This window comes from Lemur catta, chromosome 9 (genome assembly GCF_020740605.2).
Source record: "Lemur catta isolate mLemCat1 chromosome 9, mLemCat1.pri, whole genome shotgun sequence".
In the NCBI taxonomy this organism is placed as follows: Eukaryota; Metazoa; Chordata; class Mammalia; order Primates; family Lemuridae; genus Lemur; species Lemur catta.
Window position 1 is genome coordinate 62,955,203 of NC_059136.1, and position 19,279 is coordinate 62,974,481.

General features: G+C 47.1%; 1 protein-coding gene across 2 annotated transcripts; it reads left to right on the forward strand.

Moving 5' to 3' along the window:
- The first annotated feature begins 976 nt into the window (after positions 1-976).
- Positions 977-13,116, forward strand: GEM (GTP binding protein overexpressed in skeletal muscle). 2 transcript variants are annotated; one of them, XM_045560762.1, is made up of 5 exons: positions 977-1,026; positions 2,401-2,740; positions 9,328-9,404; positions 10,210-10,414; positions 11,779-13,116. In XM_045560762.1, the coding sequence occupies exons 2-5, from the start codon at positions 2,410-2,412 to the stop codon at positions 12,054-12,056; spliced, it is 891 nt and encodes a 296-aa protein (XP_045416718.1). In that variant the 5' UTR covers positions 977-1,026; positions 2,401-2,409; the 3' UTR covers positions 12,057-13,116. The 2 variants fall into 2 exon arrangements, with proteins under 2 accessions (XP_045416718.1, XP_045416717.1); XM_045560761.1 differs by lacking the exon at positions 977-1,026 and adding an exon at positions 2,134-2,153.
- Positions 13,117-19,279: the final 6,163 nt, after the last annotated feature.

Sequence of the window (19,279 nt, forward strand, 5' to 3'; positions counted from 1 at the left end):
TAGCAGTTACTATCCTGTGCCCTTTATGCACAGGAGTCTCTCGCAGGGACTCGCGCTCCTCCCCATGGCCGGGATGCCTTGGCTGGGCGCCCGAGGCCCGGCCGTGCCAGGGAGCCTGGTACAGAGATGCTGCTGATTGGGATGCTGATTGAATTCCCTGATTGAGGAGCCTCAGCATTCTGGCCCAGAGCAGGAGGGCCAGCAATATTTAGTGCAATCTGCGTGGGTCCTTAATTATTTTCCCAGACTACCCTTTTCAAGGTCTCTGCCCCTCCCCTCACCTCTCTCTGCCCCCTTCTCTCTGGGTCCCTGCCAGAGCAGGGAAGCGAAGCCTGTGGGGCTCCCTCTCCCCCCCTACCCCATGCAGAGAGGTGACAGGAGGCAGGAAGAGGCTGTTTTCCTCGCAGAAGGCAGAAGATGCGGCTACATCAAGCCCCGGCCATGCAAGGTGGCTGCAGCCCCATCCTGGAGGCTCAAGTCTCCGCACCCTCCCGGCTGATCCCTGTTTTCTTGGCAAAGCTGAGCTCGCAACCCTTCTTCCATCCTTTATTTCGACAGCTCGCGAGTGCCTTGCTGGGAAGGGCGATTAAGTGGCACTTAGTGTATTTTTCCATTTTCCTGTGTCCATCTGGTAGAAATAAAATAAAACAAAATAAAGGAGGCCCGGGATTGAACTGTCATTATTTTTTAAAAGGGGAGAGGGGGATCACATGACTGCGAGTAACTGATTTCGCCGAGTGGCGGCCGCTCGCGGAGTTTGCTGCAGAGCCGCCCCTCCCGGGGGGGCGCTGACGTCACGGAAAAGCCCCGTCGCGGGTCGCCGGGCGGTTATAAAGCGCGGGCCGCGCGGCTGCGGGCGGCGACACGCACGGCGGGCACGGCGGCGCGGCCCCGGCCCCGGCCCAGGCGCGGACCCCGGCCCCGACCCCGACCCCGGCCCCGGCGCGGACCCCGGCCCCGACCCCGACCCCGGCCCCGGCGCGGACCCCGGCCCCGACCCCAGCGCGGACCCACCGGCCGAGCCAGGTAAGCAGGGCGGCCGGGGTGCTGCCGGGCCCGGGGAGGGAGCGGGAAGCAGGGGGCGTTTCCAGCCCGCAGAACTTTCCAAGTCGAGGAAAGAGCCCCCGGAAGGTGCGGTCTGCGCGGTGGCTTTCTGGTGGGGGCAGAGCTCCAGGTGCCAAGGATGTCACCTCTCATCGGCAGGTTCCTTGGTTCAGTTCGGTGGGGGGTCACCTCCTCCCACGGACTGGGCGGTCAGAGGGCAGTTCTCAGCGATGCTTTATGCTTTTGTTGCTTGGATGTAAGTCGGCCAGCTACGGCAGAGCTTGAAGGTTTAAAAAGCAGCCGGTCGTCCTTGCCCTGGCTAGTGGCCGAGGTGCTGGGGTGTGGCGGGTGGGGGCAGGTGGGCAGAGTTTGTGCGTTTCCCCCTCTCACGAGTGGCTCTCGCTGATTCAAATGTGAAAGCTTCGACTTTATCTCAAGTAGCCCATGGAAACGCACAGCTCCGTGCAAGGGAAGGCAGTCCTGCCAAGGGAAAGTTACAGGGAAGTTGTTGAATGTTATTTAGGAGAGTCTTTGGTCTTCTGATTTGCTTCAAGAAGGTGGGAATCTGAGTTGAATTAAAAACTCTCCGGGTGGACGTGGTTTGATAAGAGTGAAGCTCTTTCTCTGCAAATTTGATAGGTCTGAATGCAAGCAGGTCATTTCCCTGCCAGAATGACTAGACTTGGAGCTGGGATGTTTTTCAAAGCCGTGTCTGTGGGCAAGAGGGCAGAGCTGAGGCCTGAACCTGGAACACGAATCCCCCCGCCCCAGCCCATAATGGTCGGTTCACGCAGCTGGAGGGCATCCTGGCAACTTTACTAAACATGGAAGTTCCAATAAGTGCCTGTCCAGTGCAGCCAGGGAGTGATGTCATTGCCACGTGTTTCCCACCCAGGCACAAAAGCCTGCTGGACGCTGGTGCAATTAAGAGCCAAGTTTAGACAAGAGCGGCTAACCTGGCCAGCTGGTCCCCAGCAACATTAACTTGTTGCTTTTCAAGTCTCTCTGGAGGCTGTTAGTTCCTTCCAGCTGCCTCTCTGCCTGCTCTGAGCGGGGATCAGGCTTCTTTGAGGATGGAGGAAGCCCATGGGCAGTGGGCAATGTTAACGGTACCTTTTGCTCTATGCAAATGACAGTCTGCTTGAGGAACTGGTTACCAATAGGGTGGGGAGTGTGTGTGTGTGTCCAGTTGCAAGCCTGGCTTTTTGGGGTTTTGGGTGTGTTTCATTGCTTTTCCTTATATTAGGGATACCTGTTTCTTGCCCCATCTAATGAAATGCCACTGATGACTGACCATGTGTTTGAGTTCTTGCTCGTGCTTACTAATGCTGACATCTTGGCTGCTTTGCTCCCTAGGACCCAACGATGACTCTGAATAATGTCACCATGCGCCAGGGCACTGTGTGCATGCAGCCGCAGCAGCAGCGCTGGAGCGTCCCAGCCGATGGCAGGCATCTGATGGTACAGAAAGAGCCCCATCAGTACCACCGCCACCACCGCCACTCCGCTGCCCCCGAGGACCACTGCCGCCAAAGCTGGTCCTCTGACTCCACAGACTCAGTCATCTCCTCTGAGTCAGGGAACACCTACTACCGGGTGGTGCTCATAGGGGAGCAGGGGGTAGGCAAGTCCACTCTGGCCAACATCTTTGCAGGCGTGCACGACAGCATGGACAGCGACTGCGAGGTGCTGGGAGGTAGGTGGCCCAGGACCGGTGGGCTTCTGTCCATCAGCAGTGGTCCAGGCAGAAAGAGCGAGCGTGGCTGGGGCTCTGCGGAGTTGGGAGCTGAGGTTGCGTATCCTTGGCACTGGTTGGGGGAACTGAGTCCTCGGAAAAGCCCTGGTACAGGCTCGTGGGGCAAGAAAATGAAAATGCTCGTAGATAGGACCAAAATCTGTTGTACCTGGGCCAGAAAGGGAATTTCTTAGATTGTATTTCTACCCTGGCTGGGGAAGGCTGATTAAAGAGGGCAGAGCCAAAGTCAGGATCTGGCTTTTGCTGACTTTGACCTGAATGCTCTTCCCAGAGCTCAGTCTAGACACAGCCTTTATCTCTAAAGCCAAACCAATTTGAAAAACCGTTAGGATAGATTGATCAATTTGTTTCCATCAGTATTAGAAGCTTTTGAGGGTATAAAATAGCTTGAAATCTGTATTTGAAATAGTATAATGTTTTTTTTCAAATTTGAAGTATAGCAATGATGATAAACACTTTGTGTGGAGTCTTATAGCTTTTCTAGACAATTTTCCCTGTACAGTCTCATTTCAGATATTTGTTTATTGAAGCCTTGCCTATTTCCAAAACTGTGTTGGGGTGACATTATCTCATAAATGCATGTACTCCTCAACTGTGGGTAAAGCACAGCCCTATATTCCAGTAAATAATATGAGGATCCTAATAGCCAAGGGTATCCATTAAGTGTCTTTCAGCCACGGCTTCAGGCTTAGCACGCGTGACCAGGATACTATGTGTCCCTATTTTCAGCTGCAGAAATGAAGGGAGAGCTGTCCAGTGCTTGCCCAAGTCACACGGTCTGTCCATACTCTCAGTTGCGACTCACAACTGAATCACAGGCTTCCAGGGTGGGAAGGTGTCTTAGTGATGACTCAGTTCTCCCCTCCACTCGATGCATGTGAATCCTACTCCTCACTACCCACAGTCCGTTTCATCTGAAGGTTTTATTCTTCTTGATTGTCTGTCTCAGTGTCAAGGAGTTCAGTGCTTTAGGAGGCAGCTCAGGAACTGAGCTATAAATGATGACTCATTGATGTAACATCGATTTCTCACCTCCCTCCTGGAATCTCAGGGACTACAGCTAAACAAGAATTGAGGGAGAAATAGTGCTGGTGTTGTACGATTGATTCTCCCTTTCCTTGTAAAGCCTGGCAGGTGGCTGCTGCGGGAAGAGAGGCCAGGGAGGAAGGAACTAACATTGGAGTGAACATTTGCAAGGGGAGAGGTGCCTTCTTAGGTGCCTTGTATTTGCTGCTGTTTATTTTGGTCCTCAGAAAATTCCTGTACTCCTCAGTAAACTGAGTCTCAGGGAGACCAAGTGGCTTATCTAGAATCACCAGCGGGGAAGCTGGGTTTAGAATTTGGGATTTTATACTCTTAGTTCAATGCTTTTCTCATTTTACCATTTATGGGAACCTGCTATGTGCCAGGCACTGTGGTAAGTACTTCCCACACATATTTTTGATAATACTTAAAAAAATGGAACCAATTTGATGTTAATATTCTCTATTTTACAAGTGAAGAAATGGAGGCTTACAAAGTCAAGTGACTCTCTCAGGGTAAAAAGCTAGGACACGCTGTGACTAGGATTCGGACCTAGCTGCGGTGGAACCCAAATCCTGTGCTCTGTCACTGTTCCCTGAGGCCTCAGGGTTTAGCTTCCAAATGCTGCCGAGTCCTGTGGCACACGTGGGGTATCAGCCACGTGCCTGGCTCCGCTCTGAGCTCTGGGGTTCACAGTGGTGGACGAGGTGCCCCTGCCCTTTTCGTAGGGAGCGGAGTGCCCGTTGCTACCATGCGGAGCAGGGTAAAATTAACGATCACCATAAGAAGTAACAATAAAGTGCTTTGGGATTGACATAAACAAGAGATCAACTGGGAGTTTTTTTGTTTTGTTTTGTTTTGTTTTGAGGGAGGAATTGAAAAAGTTAGTGGATAGTAGAGTTTCTAGAATGTTTGTCCATTAATTAAAATGGAGTGTTACCTATCCAGAGGGTGGTAACCCCATAGGCATAAATTATTAAGAAGGGCCAACTCATACCTGGAGTTTGGGAAGGCAGCCTTCTATATTTGGGAAACCTTTTTGTTGAGAGAAAGAGGGAGAGGAAGAGAGAAAGATGATCCTTTCTTTATCTCCTTAAACAGACAATCTTTGACAGTGAGAAGCTTCTCAGGTGACCCATCCTATCTAATGTGTCCTGTTTTGAGTAACTTGATTTATACTGTGTAGGATGACATCACCTATCTGAAGGCCCGTTGGAATCACTAGTTGGCCTATGTTGCCCAAGAGGAAGGTTTTCCAAGGCACATCGCTACGTTGTTTTTTTTTTCCAGCATTAACCATAAGAAAAAAAATAATCTACACAATATTCTTATTATTTCTCCTAATAAAGATGAATGTTACAGTTATATTGCAATAATCTTATGACTCTGTACACATTTAATGCGATTCATTCATTCCTAAACTGTTACTGAACATATACCATGGCACTTGACGGGGCACTCTGGGGACATGGGGCTTCTTCCATAGAGATGCTCCCAGTATGCAATGGAGCATACTATATACACCAACTATAAATCAAGATAGGATGTGATAAGTGTTTGAAATTGGTATAAGGAGAGTGCTATGGGAATTCAGAGGTGAAAAGATTATTTCTGGTTGTGGATATCAAAAAAAAGCTTCATGCAAGAAGTGATCTCTGAGCTAGACCCGAAGGACAGCTAGGATTTGGAGGCCCTGAGCTCGACGAGAAGGCTCCACACACACACTGTGAAGTGCAGGAAGGAGCACTGGATTTGGAGTCTGATGAATGGGTGCTCTGCCCCCAGCTGTGACACTGACTTAACTGGGTGCTCTGGGACAAGCTTCCTTATTGGTATAATCCGGGTAATACCTACTTCATAGGGGTTGTGAGTATTAAAGGAGGTAACATATTAAGCATTTAGCATAGTGCCTGGCACAGAGTAAGTGTGGAATGAATATTAGTTCGAGATGATTCTGCATCTACTATTTCCTTTTGATGTGCTTGTCTTCCAAACCTGGTGGTTCCATTGCTTGTAGCCTCTATCCTCTTGGGTCACTCTTGGCTGGGGGCCTTTGAGATGTGCAGAGGAGACCTGAGCCACCAGAGGAGAGGACAGTATTCCTAGAGCAGGCATTTCTTCCAAGGTTCGTTTGGATTCCTTGGGGTATGAAAGCTGAAAGCAGTTGAAAGTTTTTTGGGGAAGGGAGGCTGGAGCCTCAGAACTTTTGAGAGGCTGCAGGTGCTGGTTCTAGTGAGTGAGAGACTACCTGAGTGAGTTCCACACACAGCACCTGAGCCAGTCTTGGGCAGGAGGGGCCTCCAAGCACAAGGGGTGTTAAAGAAAAAAATTTTAACCCAGTGAGGAAGACTTTATTCAGGACTATTGTGGTAGGCATAAGACTCTCCCAGGAGAGTGAGAGTTGGCTCAACTCCAAATACAACAAGTGGGGATTTATAGCCAAGGGGCAGGTTGTGGGGGTGTCGGTGGATGGAAAATTACTAAGAGGAGACATCAAGGTTAGGGGGATTCTTGCTGAAGTCAGGCCAAGGACTTAGATGTCAAAGGGAGGGAAAGGATGAGGAATTTGATCAGATATTGAAGATGGGAGATCCTCACTAAACTGACTTAGCAAGGTTCTTGCTAAAACTGGATTCTGCAAGGATGGATATGGAAGCCCAAGGTGGAGGCCTAGTAGAGAAGAGGGTTCAGAGGAGCCGGACTGAAGTTTGGTGTGGGAGAGTCTTTGGGAATCAAATGAGGAAAGACAGACTGAGGTGCACTGGCCCAGGGAAAATGGCTACAGCCACAGTTGCCCCCCTGATACCACCTCTGTTTCACCCCACCAGGAGGATTTCTCCTGCTATGTGGGGTGTGCTGGAGCGTGCATGGACACCCCAGCTTTGATCCAGAGCACTGGGGAAGGGAGGATGTCCCCAGACCCAGGCCACCAAGAGCCTCACAGGCTCATGGGCCTCAACCCTTGCTTAATAGCCCTGTTGGAGTTTGGTGTTCTTTTATTTCCCCTCTCTGCACCTGATTAGCACTTGAAAAGGCTAAAAGATGAGCTGAGCTACTGAACTAGAAAGAGAAACTTAGAGCTTTGGTGACTCTCTGGCTGGCACCTGGTGAGTGGCCGGCCTTCAGACAGGATGCACGGTGTGCTGGAAGCGTTCTGGGTTCTGGGGCACGTAGCCGGAGGTGATATAGAAACCCATGTGCGGGGACTGGGGGTGGTGAGGGAGGGGGCCACAAGCACAAAGCGGGGAGGAGATGTATTGGTTTGGGCTCCCAGGTCTCCAGCACTGTGATATCAGGCAGACCTAAGGCCAGGCAGGGTGATCCTGCCAGGAAACTTGCAGAGTGGCAGAGCATCTTGTTTCCATGTTCACAGCAGTAATCCTCAGTCCACTTCGGCTCTAGACTTGTTCTGATCTCTCTTAAACCAAGAGAAAGTTGGGGTTTGCTTTTCCCCTTTGCTATTGGAATACAGTATGTGTTTTGTTGAACTGCTAGGCCCCCCAAGCAAGTCCCCTGTACCTGCTGTTGAGTGGTGGGCCAAGGGCAGAGAGGGTGCCTCATGGAGAGAGTTTTCTGAGCGCAGGAAGGGGTTTTAGAGAAAAGAGGAGAGCTCTGTGGCAGTAAGGGACAGTCAGCCCCCATTCCTGTCTGCTGGTTTCCATTCTGTTGGATAAATTTGCGTGTTGTGGTCATGGGTGCTCCCCACCCCCACCCTCCACAAAGTCAAAGGGTATGTCCCGCTGTGAGCTCACTCATGCTGCTCACTGTGGCCACAGCACAGGAGATGGGCACCACAGAGTTTCAGTCCCCCAGTGGGAAACAATTATCACTGATTAGAAGAATGACCTGGTTAACTCTCCTCATTTGTCCATAGTTTTCTTCCTTTTCTTCTCCTGATTCCAGTTTCTAGGAGAAGAAACATTAAACCAGGAGCGTCGCTTTTCATAAACTCCTTGCTGTTATAAAACAAGAAATGCCCTGGTTCCCCCCACGTAACTCTCTTACGCCAGATTTACCTGTGGCAGAAAGTGCTGAGTATGGCGAGAACCAGCTTCCTCCACCCGCAGAAGTGACAACAGCTAACGTTTATTGAGTTGCTACTTTCAGCCCAGACTCAATACATGTAATTGTCACATGGCCCTAAGGTGTGGACACTATTATCAATCCCATTTCACAGATGAAAAAAATGGAGGCTTAGTGAGCTTAGGTAAGTGGTCCAGAGCCCCGTGGCTAATAGGGGGTGGCACCCAGGTGCTAATTCAGGTTTGCTGCTGCTCACAGCCACATGTTGTATCTGCCATTCGCTGGACAAATGTGTATCGGGCACCAGCAGTGGACCAGGCACTGTCCTGTGTGCTGGGGACGCAGTAAACAGCGCAGAGACAAATCTCTAGGGGGTGAAGGGACAAAAAATAAAATAAGTGAGTTCAGTGTGTTGCGTGCTGGATGGCAGTAAGTGCAATGAAGAAACAGGGACGGGAGTAAGGAATGTTGGTGGGAGAGATAGGAAACACCTCCCCCAGAAGGAGGTGGGGGGTAAGGGAACAAGCCATGCAGATATCTGAGGGAAAAGATTCCAAGCAAAAAGAACAAGAAACTGGCCGAAAACATTATGAAAATTGTACTTTTCAAATGATGAAATTTCAAACAGGAAACCTGATTGTGAAAATGTTAGAGTGGGGATGGCTCGATTGTATGGGGTTGATGCGAATCCCTCTTGCAAAAATCCCAGTACACCCCTTCCACCCCCTCCCCTGACAGATTTTTCCAGAATGGAACAACTTTGGTGCGTTGTACTGTGTTCACCCTTCACCTACACTCAATCTGGGCTCCAGTGCAGGGAGGAAAGTTTCCATTACCAACTGGAGGCAGCATTTCTGCAGTACTCAAAATGGAAAAACAAGCCCATTTATTCCTAGGGAACTGCATTTTTTTTTTTCAAGGAAGAAAACTACACAGCCAAAATAGGGATAGTCTCAGGATCTTTTTCTTGTACTTCTCCAAAGAGGAGAAATGTCTCTGGGCTCAAAGCTCCTGAAATTGCCAGTGAATGTTCAGTAACTACCCACTGAAAGGTACAGTGGATTTCTGTGTGAGGCTTATGAAAATGGGGCTTACGGTTCCACTGGGCAGTTAATATTTTCTCATAGCATCATCCATTGACTCTGAGTCAAAAGCTTTTAAGTGAGTTTATCCTCATAAATGGTTTTCCTATATAAAAGATCCAGGAATGATGAAAACAAATGCCTTTTACTTTGAGTGGTTTAGTGATACACATTCAAGAGATATAAGGGTTCTGCTTAGGAATTACTGGAGGAGTATATGTAGAATATTGTTGAAGGTGACAAAGAATTTGTAATTTGCCTTTGCCGATATCTGCATATTTACATAATTAGTTGCCTATTTAGTAAGTTTATTTTCTAGCATAATTTTCTACATGACCTTCTTATGGAAAAGTGTTACATATTCACCTGACTCTAATATCACTGTTCTTTCCTTTCCAGAAGATACGTATGAACGAACCCTGATTGTTGATGGGGAAAGTGCAACAATTATCCTCCTGGATATGTGGGAAAATAAGGTATGCAGAACCCGTAGTTCTCTGTGAATCCCTTCAGGGCTTGCCTTTCAACAGGCTGTTTGGTGTGAGGGTGACCTTGTCCTATATAGCTGGTGTTCCAGATGAAGTTGGGCTCATTTTCTTGATTAAAAGCCTTGACTTCTGAAGGTTGAGACTGTTCTAAGGAACAGGTCATTCACAAATGAGCTCTGAATAACAAGCAAGTTGCAGTGACTTGCCCTTAGTTCCATTTAAAAAACACAAAGAAGTGTATTTGTTTTAGGGAAAGTGTAAACAAGCATGGACAATCATTTTAAACTACATCAAACCGTCTCATATGAAGTTGACATTCTTAATACTAGTTTTCAACATTTGCTTTTTAAAGATTTTGGGCTTCTGAGCATACAGGCTAGACCTTCTGTTTATTGAAAACCCTTCTCTTCTCCCAAAACTGTTATTAATTTCCTCAGTCGAAAAAGGCAAAAGGGAATTTTGGGGAAGTCAGAAAAGGCTCATTTTGGATAGATTAGATAGAAATTGGAAATACTGTTTGCCAGAGCAGTTGTATAATTTATCAACTCAAGCTATAGAAGATACTGGTAAATAAAAAGTTTTTGGCATACATGCTATACAAAGTAGCAATCTTTAGAGCCACCAGACATCTTGTAGGCATGAAAGACCAATGCATTTTGGGAAGTTGGAAGTAGTTTTCTTCCTTTCCCTTGTTGGCAGGGGTACTTTAGGATACACTTATTATTTCTTTGCAAACTGTGGTGTCATTCCCCAGGCCAGCCCGAGCTCATGGAAGGTCTTATTGTTTTATTAGGGGGAGAATGAATGGCTCCAAGACCACTGCATGCAAGTCGGGGACGCCTACCTGATTGTCTACTCCATCACAGACCGAGCGAGCTTTGAGAAGGCATCTGAGCTGCGAATCCAGCTCCGCAGGGCCCGACAGACAGAGGACATTCCTATAATTTTGGTTGGCAACAAAAGTGACTTAGTGCGGTGCCGGGAAGTGTCTGTCTCAGGTAAGAGGAGTGGTGCCCATACCATAGAAACGATCTCTGGATCACATGCATTTTCCTTCAGACGGGTGTTCTTCCCTTCCTCTTTTAGGAGGCTGGAGCCAGGGACTTACTAAGATGCTGCTCCCAGGAGGGCATCTCCATGCCGGCTGCTGCTCCCTGGTCCATCTGGTCTCCCTGAAGGATTCCAATCTCCCTACCTCCAAGGGGTTTCCTGGAATTCCCCAGGGAATTCAGGGAAGTGAAAGTAGCATCTTTATGCAAGAAGGATGGGGAACTCTGATTTAGGGGAATTGTGAGTTTCACTGAGAAAAAGAATTCTGCTTTGGCCGCGTCTGGCCCCTGTAAGCCCTAGAAACACCGCCAACCCCTGATCCCCTGCTTGCAAAATTCAGTTAAGGCATCAGTCTGATGGCATCACATATACTTCTTCATACTCAGTTCAGGGATAATTCCTGTTTGTTGAGTGCGCACCCACCCAAGTGCTTTTAGAGCCTTGAGACTTTGTTGGCCTAAGACAGATTTGGTTCCTGGTACAATTATAAAAATTAACTACTGCATTGCCAGGCCCTGCTCAGGAGGAAAGAAATGTGGTAAAGACAATGTGCACAAGCAGTTTGGGAATGTTGTACTGCTAGGACATGTCATTTTTCTAAACCGAAATGTGACACATGGTCATTGAACACACCGAAATAACTGAAATTGAGACTGTTTCAGAAAAGCTTATATATATAGTTTTCTATAACTGTATTCTACATTTGTGAAATTCTCAAATATCTCATCATAGTGCTTTTTTTTTTATAAGGGAGGAAAGCCAAGTAGTAGAATTCTTATTTTCAATTCAGCAAACTGAGTCGGGAGAAAGAGTTAAGAATATGGGCTTGAAAATTGAGCAGGCCTGGATTCACTGCCACTTACAGGCATTGTGACATCCCTCCAGGTTTTAAAAGACGCCCCTCAGTTTCTGCACCCACCGATAGGGATAATAATGTATTTTCCAAGATTGTTGTGAGCACTGAAAACTATGTTTGTAAAGAATTTAGCATAGTCTGCAGTAAATTAAGACTATGGTTTTTACTGTTATAATTAATATCACTATATTTGATGAAATTGGACCTGCAGACGGTAAATGTATGGTAGACCAGATCCAAAGTCCATCTCTCCTGCTTCCACAGGTCCTCCAGTGGGATTCTTTCCTTCTGTTTATTCCCTGGGGGGGCCTGTGCCACAGTGGCTTTCTCTGTCCACTGCACATAGGACGGACTTAGAGTCACCCTGAGGGGTCACCCGGCTTGGCTGTGGGCTGCGCAGCTGTGCCCGGTCATACTCTGCAGCCTCTCTGACTCCTCTCCCCCTTTGCTTTCCAGAAGGGAGAGCGTGCGCCGTGGTGTTCGACTGCAAGTTCATCGAGACCTCCGCGGCCGTGCAGCACAACGTGAAGGAGCTGTTCGAGGGCATCGTGCGGCAGGTCCGGCTCCGGCGGGACAGCAAGGAGAAGAACGAGCGGCGGCTGGCCTACCAGAAGAGGAGGGAGAGCATCCCCAGGAAAGCCAGGCGCTTCTGGGGCAAGATCGTGGCCAAAAACAACAAGAATATGGCCTTCAAGCTCAAGTCCAAATCCTGCCATGACCTCTCTGTGCTCTAGGCACCCAGAGTCACGCAGATGTCCCCCCAAGGGGACATCGCCGATGGCCGTCGGGACCGATAATCTATATTAGATTGGATACTTAAGTATTGTTAGATGTGGCTTCCCCCATTGCAGCCGGGAACTAATGTGTTAGCCTCAATGGCAACATGATGCATGAGAAATGAAAGATCTTTGTAAATAGTCAATATTTATTTACAGGAAAAGCCCGACCTTACTATCTGAACACCCATGACTCATGAGAGGATGTTTGGTGTTCACATGCGTTTCTTCTCTCCTTTGGATAGCAGAGACTTGAAGCTTACAAAAGAATGCCTAGAACAAGAACTTTTTGTCATTAAAATTTTGCCTGGTGTTCTGATATGTGACTTTGAGGCCAGTGGGTCATAAAGAAATGCAGGACAGCTGACAAGGGGTTTATGCAAAGGAGGGAGGACTTTCTACATACCTTGTATCTGTGGAGCTAAAATCGTAGAACTGAACTCATCAAAATTGTGACTCTTATTGCTCCGTCTAACTGTGAAAAGAAATTGCTGGAAACTAAAGCTTAGCAAGCAATTTTTGTTCAATGCCCACAGAGTCTTGTAGAATTGGGAACTGATACTTGTACCACTTATAGGTTCAAAAATTATATCTTTACCTATGTGTCTTACAGGTTTTTATTTAGGAGAAAATTATTTGAATCAAATTCTACTTAGTCAAACCACCTTTTATGTTTTATTATTTTTGCAATCATGGAGCCATCATAAAAATATTTTTAAATATGACTTTATTGATAGCCTGGAATATAAAATGTCAATTTTAAAAATATAATCAAAGTCTGAATTTTGATAAAACACATAACATAGAAACTTCTAGTACTTTGGGTTGACCCTCGTATGCCACAGCTCTGCTCTATTTATTATTATTTTGCAAAATAACCATTTTAACATTTGATAAAGCATATTTATGAACACATTTCTTAATAAGAAAAATGTCCATTTTATTACCATTTTCTATCTTTTTCAAAATATGCAAGTTTTTACATATATGTCTTATAATAAAAGAAATAAAATCTTTGGAAAAAAAGGCATTCTTAAATGTTTTTCCTCCCCAAACAAGATGATTATGATTATTTTCATATAGCTCTTAGAACAAGCACATTCTAAAAGACATACCTATGATTTTATGGCTTTTTCTCACTAGCAGTAGCCCAGTCGTTATCTGTTTTAAAGGGTATTCCTGACACCTCTGCTTTGGAATCCTGGTTCACAGTAAGGCAGAGTTATTTCTGGCTGATACAGTTGGGAATTATTTGGGGTCATCCCAAATGCTAAGTTACAGTAAAAGCCAGATCGACCTTTTCCTTTGGTCTGGCACATGCCTGACTGAACAGATGGGCCTCGCTCTGCTCCCTGGAGGCTCATGGCCTTAAGCTTGACTAAGGCATTAGAGGAAGTTATAAAGGATTAGGGAAAAATTAAAAAAAGGAAACTAGTGATTTGCAGCCTGAGATCTAGCCAGGCAAAGCTTTAGCCGAATTCTCCTCTCTGACATTAATACAGTTTGACGTTAATCACGTGGCATCTATCCAGCGGCAGTGTGCAACCCTTTGCTGGAATGGAACTTCCTCGTGTCCCCTTTCTTATCTCCTCTGGCCCTGCATGCACCTCTTGCACTCTCCCCTCCTGTCTTTCTGGGTTTGTGCTCAGATACACGTTGATGGGGACAACCATGGGACCTCAGCCATTGCTGAAAGAGATTTTTTTTTTAAGAGATGGAGGCTCCCTCTGTCGCCCAGCCTGGAGTGCAGTGGTGTCATCATAGCTCACTGCAGCCTCCAACTCCTGGGCTCAAGCGATCCTGCCTCAGCCTCCCGAGTAGCTACTATGACTACAAGCACTCACCACCAGGCCCTGCTAATGTGACACAGTTTTAGTAGGCGTCTCTGCTCTGCTTTCTTGGCCCTTTCTCCTCCTTTTTCCAAGTTGAGAGCAAAGGTTGCCATCTCTGTGCACTTTGCATCTTTGCATTGCTCAAGGAAATAGTACAGGGAGCTGATAAGAGTAAAGATTCAGGTTACACAGGCCCGGGGTGAATCTTGGCTGTGCCCTTTAGTATAAGTGGAGTAAAAGTTAAACATTTCCAGCCATCAGTTTTCTCATCTGCAAAATGGCGTTACTAATAATACCCACTATATAAGGTGGTTGTGAGATTACTGTCTTTTCATCTGCCATACAGTAAAGAGCTCAAGAAATGTTAGTTTTCTTTGTTGCACATCTCCCATTCTGTATAAATTAAGAATTCGTTGTCCATGTTTGCTTCCCTCAATTCGAATGGAAACTCCTGCAAGGCAGGGACCACTACCCTTTCCCCCGTACCCCTCTGCTCTTCAGTGCAGCGCCCCGCATGTATTGGGACATCCTCACACAGATGCTCCTGATGTCTCCATGAGGTCAACAGGCCACTTCACAGCACACTAACTCCGGTGGATAAATGATGTGTCCAAGTTTGTTCAGCTGTTAAGTGTCTGAGCTAGGACTGGACTCAGTGTGACTCCTGGGTCATTTGCTTATTCTAGTCTCTCAAACCGTTTCCTTCCTATAAACACGCCCAGCCCTTTCATTCCCATGTATCACCCCATACACAGCACGCACACGGAGTGTGCACACACCACATATACATACAGCAAACACACACCACAGACGCCCTGTGCAGACACGTTCTTCATACTATTTTCTGTTCTCAGTCTCAATCTTCCTCAGCACTTCTTCCAGAGCTTCCCGACCCAATGGCCACTAGATCCCAAGCCTCCCTGGCTTAAGGGTGTCACACCAGGGTTCCCTAGGCTTGACTCCAGGCAGGCTGCATTCCAGTCTGAGAGGCTTTTTGGTTAAGAGCTGTAGCTCTTAACCAGGACAGACCTGGTTCCAATCTGGTTTCATCACTTACTGGATATGTGACCAAAGGTAAGTTTCCTATTCTCTCCAAGCCTCAGTTTTCCCGTCTGTAACATGGAAATAACAATAATGCCTACCTCATAGGGTTGTGGTAATGATTACGTGAGAACTGCCAAAGTGTCAGTTATCATGGTAGGGAGAACGATGACTACCCCTGCCCTAATGCAGACTCACACCCGCGTTCACTCATGTGTTCTTCAGATATCACTGGGCACCCGGGCACTGACAGTGCTGGAATATAATGATGACTGAGATATTGTCCTTGTCCTCAGAGACCTCAAGAATAGTAAATTTGACTGTCCCGAAAAGCCACAGAAGGTGGCATTAGAGATAGGAAGTAAATGAAAAAAACTGTAGGAGGATTATACCAGGAAAGGTATAAAATCCTTGCTGCTATTAGATAAAATTCAAATGAAGGAAAAAAATTATTAAAATGATTGGATTAGATGTAGAAAAGAAAATTAGACCATTTAAAAAATTCGATTTTGGGAAAGTAGGAGCATTAGAGAAAGGTTGGTTTTTAAGCATCCTACATTTTTGCTTACTAATACATGAACTATTCAATGCAGGGAAAAGGTGAACAATTATAAATTCACTTGGCCAAACTTGTGGAGCTCCTGCTTATGCAAAGTGCTGTGGGGGTACATGGTGGGAGAAGGCTGTTTTGTCTTTAAGAAGCTTATAACATAGTTGATAGTGGGAGGAAGCAGAAATGATGGCGAATGAAGGCAACTACACAAACACCTAGAATATGATGTAGAAGATAATAAGGACCATCAGAGACATGTGCAGTAAGGCATTTGAGCTTGGGTGGGAGAAAGAATTCCTTGATTAGCTGGTGCAATCATGGAGGTCTTCTTGGAAGAAGTGGTATTAAGCCTAACCTTGAAGACTACTCAAGATTTCCACAGGCAGGGTTGGTTAAAGGGAAGAAAAAGGGAAAGATTGGTCTATATAAAGAACATAGCATGAGCAAAGACACAGAGGCAGCAAAGGGAAAAATCTGTGTCGAAAAATGAGAGTAGTCCAATTTGGTGGGGAGGTTTCTGGTAGTTGTTAAGTGAAGTAGTTAAATGCATGATGCTTGATAGTCAGACCTAGTTTCAAATTCTTTTTCTTTCTTTCTTTTTTTCAGACAGAATCTTGCTCTGTTGCCTGGGCTAGACTGCAGTGGCACCATCATAGCTCACTACAACCTCAAACTCCTGGGCTCAAGGAATCCTCCTGCCTCAACTTCCTGAGTAGCAGGGACTACAGACATCCATCGCCATGCACAGCTAAGTTTTCTATTTTTTGTAGAGATGGGGTCTCATTATGTTGCTGAGGCTGGTCTCAAACTCCTGGCCTCAACCAATCCTCCTGCCTCAGCCTCCCAAAATGCTAGGATTATAGGCATGAGCCACTGTGCCTGACCTAGTTTCAAATTCTTACTTGTTGGGTATAGTGGGTTGAATTGTGTTCCCCCCAAATTCATGTCCACTTGAACCTGAAAATATGACTTCATTGGGAAATAGAGTCTTTGCAGATGTCCTAGTTAAGGATCTCAAGATGAAATCATCCTGGATTTAGGATGAACCCCAAATCCAATGTATGGTGCCTTTATATGAGAAAGGAGAGAGATTTGGACACAGAGGGGACACATGGGGGTAAAAGAAGAGATTGGGGTGCTGCAGTTAACAGAAGCCAAGGAACGCCAAAACGTGTCTGCAACCACCGGAGCTGCAAGAGACAAGGAAGGATTCCCCTGAAAGCCTTCAGACGCTGCCTAGCCTCACCAGTGCTGTGACTCTGGAGTTCAAGTTCAGAGCTTTAAGAGAATAAAGTTCTGTTATTTTAAGCCACCAAGTGTCTGATGCCCTAGGAAACTAAACACAATGGGTCACTTAGGGCAAGTTAGTCTCATTAAGCCTCAATTTCTCCATCTGAAAAACAAAAATAATAATACCCATCTTACAGGAATATCATGGGGATTAAAGGTCAAGCACTTACCTTACTAACTTACTGTCTGTCCAAGAGGCGGAGGGCGAGTGACCTGGAAAGACGGGTTGGAGAGCAACTGTGGAGCAGTGGGTCCAGGCTGGGATGTGTGGACTCGGTTCAGAAGGCAACGCGGGTGCTTGAATATTTCCAAACAGGGTGTGACAGATTAAAGTGGTGCTGCTTCAGGACATCGCCCAGGAGAGCGGAGGCTGGCGGGAACCGGAGGGCACAGCCCCACCTGGGGAGAGCAATGAGGTGGTCACCACGACCCCGGGCGAGAGTACTGAGTAAGGCGTTTCAGGCAGAAGGAAGGAAGTCCTTCGTGCGGGCAAGCCTCACCTTAGCAAGTGCATCTGATGGGTTTATTGGACTTAGCATACATGTCTGGCAGCATGAAAGGTTTTGTACAAGAAGCACTCACAAAGAGACGAGGCCCGCTGCCTACAACAGCCAGACGGCAGTGCAAAGTGACAGCGAGCATGGGAGAAAGGGAGCCGGCGGGCCAGACGCAGTGCCAGCCAGGGCCCTGGGAGGCTTACACCTGAGTAAGGACATGCCCGGGAACAGCCGCAAAACAACAGGAAACCCTACCTAAGCCATCAGCAATTCGCCCAGTCTGCCCCCTAGGGAAATGAGAAAGCTTTTCTTGTCATTTGGCCAGGGAAAGTTTAGGTAACCCAAGGACTTCAGGTTTTTAGCAAAGCAATGTACAGGTGATTTTGTGTGTGTGTGTGTGTTGGGGAGCAGGGTGGAGGCGGGGGGGCTCACAGGTAGAGTACTGCAACTGGAATAACTTCAAATAGCAACTGGACTCTCCTCTGTTTCCACTTTTCAGTACGTATGTTCTGAAAACGGGGCTGCTGCCGGTGGTCTTATTCATTTCAGCATCTCCCAAGGAAACAGCATTCAAGAGGTACGTGCCCTCTCTGAAACTCAAGACAAGTAATTTTTATTCACGTTTGCTGGGGTCATGGTCAAACAAGTCAAAACAAGTGTCCCTGCATCTTCTGTTGTGCTGAAGGTTTCACCCACCTGGTCCAAAGTAGAGAGGCTACCGCCTTACCGTTAGGCTTTTAGAAAATTCTAGACACGGGAGGACCGAGGAGTACTCTTGCTGGTGTCACAGAGCCCCCAAGGCAGTTGTGACTTGCAGATACACAGCTGCCTTGTGGGTAATTTGAGATAGTTTTGGAGGGCTTTTTTGGAAAAGGTATTTGCAATTTTATATACACACATGTGGATATACATACTTACCTATATGTACATATGTGTGTGTGTGCAGACTCAAATATGTGCACGCACCTATGACACACACTTAAACCAGTCTCGCTGAAAGGCAGGGAATAACTGCAGTACAGATGTCAGACGTTTCAAAATAAATATCTAATGGGGGAACTCCAGCCCCCGCACGAATGTTGGAGCAAGGGCACCTCCTGGGGAGTGGCCGCCCGCACAAAGGAGGGGCAAGTGTGTGAACGTCAGAAGCTGGGCACGGGACAGAGTTATGAGGAGGGCAACTTAAGCAGTCAGCTTTTACTCGTCTAAAAAACACAGATATTTTTGAAAGCAGTAATTTCTCTTTTTGTAAACATCAGGCCAGACAAGGCAATGAGGTAGGAGTGGAAATCCTATTAAAACATCCAAAGGAAATTGCCCTGTGATTCATCTGTTTGATTATAAGATGGAGCTGGTGGCCTGCCACAGTGTGTCTCAATACTTGGGAACAGCGGTGTGAGGAGCTTGGATTATTTGCGGAATGATTGGGCAAAAGCAGTTCTGACCTGGGGTAGGAAAAAAATAAGTGGAACCAGGGCCTTCACACGGCCTTTGGGCAAGAACTGCCGCAACGTGAGCATGTAGCCCAAGGAGGCAGGCGGGCAGCCTCAACTGCGACCCCCGCCCCCACGTACACCTTCACTCAGCACTGTGTGCAGGGCACTTTTGTCACTTGTCCATGGTCTGAATCACAGCCAAGATGATGATGGTGATGACGTAGTTGACATTTATTTAGCTTTGTCACATAGCAGCACATGTGGACCTACTGACCCCAGGAAATGACTCAAGTTTAGAGCCTGAGAAGACCTTAGATACCAAACCCTCCTAATCCTTTTTTACACAGAGAGAAACTGAGGCCTCCAAGAGGGATGTGCTCCAGGTGATGCCCAGGGCTCCCGGTCCCAGCTCAACGTCCTTCCCACAAGGGTGCCCGGTGCTGTCACTTGGGTCCACACCACGGTCAGGCAGCTGCCTCCCTCCCCAGCTCTTCAGAGAGGAGCTCTTTTGTCCCCTGCTTGGTCCCCCCCC